Source organism: Silene latifolia, chromosome 5 (assembly GCF_048544455.1).
Source record: "Silene latifolia isolate original U9 population chromosome 5, ASM4854445v1, whole genome shotgun sequence".
NCBI lineage: Eukaryota > Viridiplantae > Streptophyta > Magnoliopsida > Caryophyllales > Caryophyllaceae > Silene > Silene latifolia.
Genome location: NC_133530.1, coordinates 49,068,332 through 49,076,119, shown reverse-complemented (window position 1 = coordinate 49,076,119; position 7,788 = coordinate 49,068,332). Strand labels below are relative to the sequence as shown.

Sequence of the window (7,788 nt, the reverse complement as noted above, 5' to 3'; positions counted from 1 at the left end):
CCATCAGGCCCAGGAGCTTTCAACGGATGCATTTGTTGCAGCGCATCGAATACTTCCTCTTCCCTATACACGTCCTCAAACACTGCATTCATCGCCCCCGTAACCCTTTCGCGCACACCCGCCAATAACTCACTGAACCCCGCCGGCCTGGAGGACGTAAACAGAGATCCAAAATTCTTCACTGCTGCCGCCTGTATACCCCTCTCCCCGGTGATTACCCGTCCCTCCTCATCAACCACACGGCTTATCCGGTTCTTTTTTTTTGCGTTGCCCAGCCTTCCTATGAAAGTATTTAGTGTTCCGGTCTCCCTCTCTTAACCATAATGCCCGAGAACGTTGACGCCAAAAAATTTCTTCCTGCTTAAGTAAATCATTCAACTCCCTCATAACAACTTTCCTTTCCCGTACATTAGTTACTGATCTCTCATTTACATTTAGCCACTCAAGCCGCTTCCTTTTTCTATTAATATCCCTCATAATCTTACCAATACTCACTCCTTTCCACTTCTGCAGCTCCCTAGCACACCTAGAAATCGTATCGACAACATCCCAGTCACTCTCCTCCCAAGCTCGCCTTATTGTATCTTCACACCCTTCTTCGCCAACCCATATCTGTTCAAAACGGAAATTCCGCTTAGAACGCCCATCCATACCCTCTCTGCCATCCAGCATTACTTTAATAGGAGAATGATCAGACCACTCCCGCCCTAAATGAACTACCTTTGCATAAGGAAAAAGTTCCCTCCATCCTTCGTTTTTCATTGCTCGATCAATCCGACATTGCCTATTGTTCTCCCCAGCCTGCCCATTGTCAAAAGTAAACGCATACCCCTCCACATCTAAATCACTCAGCTCACACACATCCACCGCATCCCTAAAATTATTCATTTGCCACTGTGCCCTCGTACCCCCTTTCATTTCATTAGCAAAAAGAACTTCATTAAAGTCACCCATGCAAAGCCACGGCCCCTGCGACTCAGCTGCGAGTGACCGTAACAGCGACCAGGACAGGTGACGATCCTGTACCGCAGGCCACCCATAAAAACCCGTACACCTCCAATCCTGACCATCGATGCGTACATCAAAATCCATAAAATGAACAGAAGCAGACCGAAAGGTGACATGAATATCTTTCTTCCACATAAAAGCAAGCCCTCCAGAGCGACCCATACTATCAACAGACACACTACTATACTCGTCAAAACTCGCCATAACTAAAGCAAACTCTACACTACTCAGCTTCGTTTCACAAAGGAAAACTAAAGCTGGGGCCTCCCTCCGGATAAGATTCCGGAGACCTCCAACCGACGGGATTGCCCAGCCCTCTGCAGTTGAGGCTTAAGAGATTCATTGGGCCCGGCGGGGCTGACTCGAGTCAGCCTCCGCCTCAGATATAGACACATCCCTGTGTAAAGTAGCTTTTTTCGGTAATATTCCACCCTCCAATTCATCATCCACCCGTAACCTCTTCTGATTTTCATTCAAAAACACTCCCCCATCCTCCATGTCTACCCCCGACCCCTCCGCACTCAACAGCCTGGCCCTGCGTTGCCACTTCTGAACATTCACACCCCCTTCCCCTACATGCCCAGAAAGCTCACACTCTCCCTGCACCATCTCTCCCACGGTATCCCTCAAAGCATCATCCGACCCAAACACCATAGTAGCCGCACTTCCAACAGTCACATTCCTTGTAGGAGCATGCTGTCCATCCCCACCCATCACATCTCCCCAATGCAAAGACCCACCACCAGCCACCACACCATGGCCCGACACCACCTGACAATCCTCCTCTAAAACACTCCTCAATTCCACCTGAACTCCCTTCGCCTGAACCTTACACCTCCCTGATATTGCAATTTTTTGAAGCTTCTCAACCATCTCCATCTCATTCTTTCTGAACTCCTCCTCAAACTCAGGCCGAAGATCCCTACTAACTTTACGTCCCTCAGCCACACCAGCTCTATTACCCCTTAGAGGCGAAGCCCTCAAAAAATCGCCATACTTGAGGGCATCCTCATCATAGGGCCCATCCTCGCAATCTTTCACCCCATGACCCAGAACCCCACAGCCATAACAAAATAGGGGTAGTCGCTCATACTTGACATCGAAGGTTGTTACATTCCCATTTGGCAGGCGAATTTCAGTACAAGATCGAAGCGGCTTTCGAACATTGTGCAAGATACGGATACGCACTGCTCTCTCCATCTCAGGACATGAATTATCATCCTTCATAACATACGTACCCAGCTGCGCGCCCAATTTACGCAAATTATCCTCATTCGTGCGCCCTTTAAGCGGAAGGTCATACACCCGAGCCCAAATAGGAAGCCGGAATAGAGGAGTATCAGTTAACTTACCTTCTCCATCCGGCTCATTGAAACACCAGGTAAACTTGTCAAAGTGCCATGGCTGCCCCTCAAGCACCTTAGTCTTATCCCGATCATCCTCGAAGCGAAAGATGAAGATCTTTTCCTTTGCATCTAAAATATTTCCCATCACCTTCCCCTTTGGATTCCATAGTCTTAACATTTGTATCAATAGCAGCTTTACTGTTAATCATCTTTATAGACCAAATCTTACCCACAAGAACTCCCTCTGTCCGTGTACCATGTCCACCATCCTCACCGACATCCCAGACAAAAGTGTCACGCTCTCCCCTGGTAGCCTCCCCCATCACCTCTTTACCTTTGCTACTACTCCCATACTCCATAGTTCAGGCAGAAGAAAACACGGAGGAAACCAAACACACAAACCCTAACTTGGAAAACAAGCAACAAAAAGAAACCCTAAAACTACTACCCGTCAAGAAAAACACCACAGTCGACGGAACTACACACAAACAGAAAGAAAAGGACGGAATCAGACCCACACACACGATGTAGAAAGATACCTTGAGCAAGAAGGAAGAAGCATAGATGGACTAGGACACCACTCCCATAGAACCCTAGGAAGACCGAAGAAGCATATTCCGCTTTGTATTTCTAGTAAATATTATTAGGTGCATATATTTAGCATATTGTTACCATATTTCTAGGATACGTTTCTTCTATTAGTTGCTAAACTCTTGTATATATTGGGAGTCTGACTAATGGAAAATTCCGAAGGGAATACATTTCTTATATTATTATTTTTCCGATTCTTATTATCTTTATTATTGTGTGGCTCATACCAAAAATCCCTACACCATAAGTGAAGATGCTAAATATTAAATAACCATGAAAACTACGATTTACATGATGATTAAACAAACTGCTTCTAGACTCGCAACATAAAAGAAACAAGAGGTTTTTTGAGTCAAAACTCACAAATTGTTCTACAGCAGAAAATTCAATCCTTGTTCCCTGCAAAGTACTTCCTGGACTACATTTCTCCTAATTAAGACTAAAACCCACAACTAACTACTACGGAGTATTATTTTGACAACAGCAATACTTAGTTTCCATCTTCACCAGACTTTAAGTAAAGACCATCACCATCTCCAGAACTCCCGCCACGCGCTTCGCTCCCAGTGACAGAGCGCCCAAAGTCGGTATATCCTCCTCCCAGCATGCTGCTATGAGGCTCTCCCTGCAGCAGGCTGAGCCCAGAGCTCATACCCATTGGGCCTTGGCCCTGATGAAGAGCTTAGTAAGCCTGCTGGCTGTAAAGCATTGAAGATCGGGCCGCCATTAGAGCTTGTGGGGACATCTGTTGAGCTTGTTGCTGCTGCTGCTGCTGCTGCTGTATGTAATGTGCCCCAGACTGCATCATGCTGTTTTGTGGGTACTGCAGTTACAATGACCACAATACAAAGATTTAACCCCCATTAACTAGGGGCCAGATAACACGAACTGTTATAAGAAATTGCAGGGCTGTCAATGCATCTCATCGAAAATATGACACGAATGTAGTTGTTCACCGTTTGTTTTAAAGTAAGACTACTAGATTAAGGAACTTTGGAGACCTTATGCTTTGGACGCAGTTCTTAAGACCTAGTAGAGCATTTCAATAACCGCGGTTGAGGAGCTGTTGAGCTAGTGCTAACAGTTTCGATAACTTGAGTGTATATCCTCAACTCAACAGGTCTTTGTTTGACATTATTAACAGTTGGTTGTTTAGTAGTAAGATCAAAGGAGGAATATTTAATTGCCATAGAGATTAAATATATTTTTCAAGTCATGTGATGATGAGTCTATGAAAATGAAGAAGAGCATGTGTGGTACCCAGGGACGGAGCCAGAAATTAAAATTATGTAGGGCTAAAGCTCACGTTTGATGGAGTGTAAATTTAAATGATATATTAAAAAGAGTTCTTATTACGCACGGGATTTCAATATCTATCTTATATTCCCCTCGTTCTGCTCAAGAGTTATTATTATTTGAAATATGAGAGGAATTTCAAATAACTATTGACTAGAACAGAGAATGTACACCATAGATATATGATACACCTCTTATAACATGGAATTGTTGTTTCACAACGATAACTATTGATCGGAGCAGAAAATACCTTTTGATTCTTTGGAATCGCCTAATTTTTTAAGATTTGTGAAAACTATTTTTATCAAATGGAGAAATTTTTAAGATCGGAAGGAGTAATTTGTTAACATAGGATTAGCTTATAAGCTTATAATTTCCTGTGCTAAAATAAATACTTAAATGTAAATTCCACTGAGATTACCATTATATCTCAATTTGACGTGTAAAAATCACGTCGGAGCATTTTTAGTTTTTAGTTTCCTTGGATTATCAACTCTTAACGAGTAAGTCTCTTGAGAAACGACCTCTTAATAAGTTTATTGGAGACTATTTTATAATTTAAAGAAAAAGTGGTACTTCCTACGTTCGGTCATTTGTTTACCTTTGGTTTCAAAGATTAGGGAAAGAGAGAGGACGAATTATTTGATGACAAATGGACCAAATTGAGTGGGGAGGATAAAATTTCTAAAGCATTCTCTAAATAGAAAGGTAAACAATTGAATTAGACACCCCAAGATAGAATTGGTAAACAAATGACCGGGACAGAGGGAGTATTATATTGGTTATAAAATAGGTATGAATCATGATTAATGATAAATACTTACGCTTATTATGTAAATAAGTACGAAATTAAAGTATTTCTTTGGGTCATTATTACCAAAAAAAAGCGTACGAAATGGTGATGTCTCAATAATTTAGTAAAAGACCGTCTACCTAAAATTTTAATGCTTAAATAAAGTGGTGTAATAAAACTTGGGAATGAGGAATACCAAGATTTCCACTTGTTTATAATGCATGCGTGGATGTCAGTTAACTAACTCTACTCTATATGAACAATTCATCGGTATTTTCTAGGGAAGGGCACTTAATACTACTACTATATTTTTTTTGCCACTTAATTGTATGTAGGGTTATAGCCCAGGGAGCCCTTTAGCTACCTCCACTCAGTGGCGAATCTAGGATTTATGGAATGGGGGTGACGGGTGTCAGGGTTTTAAATCTCGGTATCGGCCGTGATCGTGGTGTCACGTAATCGCTCTCGAACCGCTTGTCGCGGACCAAAATCGCTCGTCGCGGTCGATTTTAGTTTTACAAGGGTTTTTGGCTATATTTTTATTAAAATGGGTAAAAACAACTTTATTAATAGTATGATGAAAATCTCGGTTATTATAATAAAAAACTAGTTTTAAACACGTGCAAAATTGCACAGGTATATATTTGGGCCGGTATTAATGTTTTTGGATGTATTTTTTTTTTATTTTTTTGCATTTTTATTGTAATTATCTTATTGGTCTAAATCAGTGATTAAATTGCACGGGTATGTATTTGGGCCGGTATTTTTTTTTTTTTTTGCATTTCTATTGTAATTATCTAGTTGGTCTAAATTAATTTCATTTATTCCAAATGTAAAATTATTTCATAGGAGTAGTATTTTTGCTAAGAGGGAAATTGTCGCATGTTTGTATTGGCGGACGATTTGAAGAAATTAATTCTTTGCACACCAACGGGTCCCACCATAACCTGAATTTCCAAAAAAAAAAAAATTACAAATGACGTGGCGCATTCTGCATTCAACATTGTCTTCTGAATTAATAAAGATAAGATTAGTTAATCAGTTGATTTAAGCAAAATATTAATAGCGAGAGTAGTGAATTTATCTCATAATTTATTTCATCGTAATTTTAAGATATGTCATAGAAAAATATATTAATGATAAATTTATAAGTTATGCAACTTTAAATAGTTTTATTTAATTAAAAATATTTTTTGTAAAATAATAAGCCCGTACAAAGCCGAGTACCAATTCTAGTTAATAAGTAAAAACAAGCGAGTTAAAAAAAATGCAGGAAGTCTTGCTGAAGACGGGTCGGAGCAAGTGACGATAATGCCACTCACAAAACGAATAAGGGGACAAGGTGGGGGCACCCCATGTGCTTCCCTCTCTCCTCTATTTGGATCATTTATGAGAGAAAATAGTATCCGTTACTCCAAAGTGACGAATACGTGCCGTCACAAATGAGATTTTGTGAAAAAAATGGGTCTAAGCACAAGCCACATCCCCATGGTCCCACCACTAAACAATAAACAATATTGTAAAAAAATTCATAAAAAATTAGTGGCCCACACTAAACAATTACAGTAAAACAAAGTTGATTTCATCACTTATTCATCCGTCTTCAACCTTTTCATCCCTATCTTCATTCTTCAACCCAGAAATATGCCACATCCAAACCCAGAAAACAATCACTAAAATAAAATCCTTGTTTCTCCTCTATCATCTGCTCATCTTCATCACTAAAATACAATCGGTAATTCTTTTTCTAACTATTTTAATTTTTTTTTTCCAAAATTAATGGGGGTGAGGGTTCACCCCCATCACCCCCTGTAAATCCGCCCCTGCCTCCACTGGTACCTGTGAATGCACACTAGCTTGTTGGGGCTGAGCATCAGCAATAGCAGCAAGATACATGAGATTCCTCTGTAGCCTTGCTTGATTCCTGAGTGATTGGAAGAAATTTGATTAACACGCTTATTTCGCGTTAAATAGGAAAGAATAAATCAAAATTACGTACAAAACGAATATGGGATTCTTATACTGGGATGTTCTAACAGGTTTGTGAAAATGACAAGACGCTATTTTTCAAGTATAGTAGGGAGTACATTCTAGCACACGGCAGTGTATTTACATTCCCTTAACCGTTAGCCTGCCATCTTTGAAGCACACAAGTAATTGTGTTGATACTTGATGTTATTAAGACACAAGAGTCGAAGACACGTCGCAACTCAATCCTATTACAACAAGCAACAAATTTGAAACTCTGCAAATGAAAGATATAAAGACATTTGAGCAAGTTGCCATTTAAACAGGGAAGCTTACTCTGCACATTCGTTAAGCTTGCCGGAATTCTGGCTTTCCACAATCTTCAGAATCAACGACTTGTTCTCATCCAAGTACTGTCAAACGTAAAACGTAAAATAACAAATGAAAGATTTCCATGAAAATTGACGCATTGTTTAAAAAACATCTCCATTAATTTCTACGCAATTATGACGACAATGAATATCAAGTAAAACATGATATTTCCACTCTAGTTCTAAGTTACTGTGAATTAGTTAGGCTGCCAGTATCTTAAAGCCAGAAAATTGATTTGAAATATAAATAGAAAACAAAATCAATAACTATCTACATGTATTGAGGCAAACTCGGCTGAATTTATGGCTCAAACATGTCATAGATTTAGCTTGAATAGAGCAAGTGATACTGCTCAAACCCATTGCCAAGGCGGCCTTAGAACTATTCCTGTCAAACGAGTCGGGACAATTAAAT

The 7,788-nt window shown here is 40.2% G+C and overlaps 2 protein-coding genes across 2 annotated transcripts in view; both read right to left on the bottom strand.

Annotated features, from left to right (window-relative positions):
- Positions 1-231: 231 nt before the first annotated feature.
- LOC141655334 (uncharacterized) lies at positions 232-1,212 on the bottom strand. The gene has a single exon (XM_074462419.1). It carries the CDS (start codon positions 1,210-1,212, stop codon positions 232-234), a length of 981 nt encoding a protein of 326 aa, XP_074318520.1.
- A 1,975-nt stretch (positions 1,213-3,187) lies between these two features.
- The window catches only part of LOC141657374 (GRF-interacting factor 1-like), a 40,079-nt gene continuing 35,478 nt past the window's right edge, over positions 3,188-7,788 (bottom strand). Inside the window, exons 2-4 of the mRNA XM_074464579.1 lie at positions 7,339-7,415; positions 6,874-6,958; positions 3,188-3,768 (exon numbers count right to left, since the gene is read on the bottom strand). Of these exons, the coding sequence (XP_074320680.1) occupies positions 3,628-3,768; positions 6,874-6,958; positions 7,339-7,415 (303 nt within the window). The 3' untranslated portion in view covers positions 3,188-3,627. The remainder of the gene's footprint in view (positions 3,769-6,873; positions 6,959-7,338; positions 7,416-7,788) is intronic.

Excerpts from the sequence above, each read along its gene's own strand:
- LOC141655334 (XM_074462419.1), bottom strand. The coding sequence starts at position 1,212 with ATGGCGAGTTTTGACGAGTATAGTAGTGTGTCTGTTGATAGTATGGGT.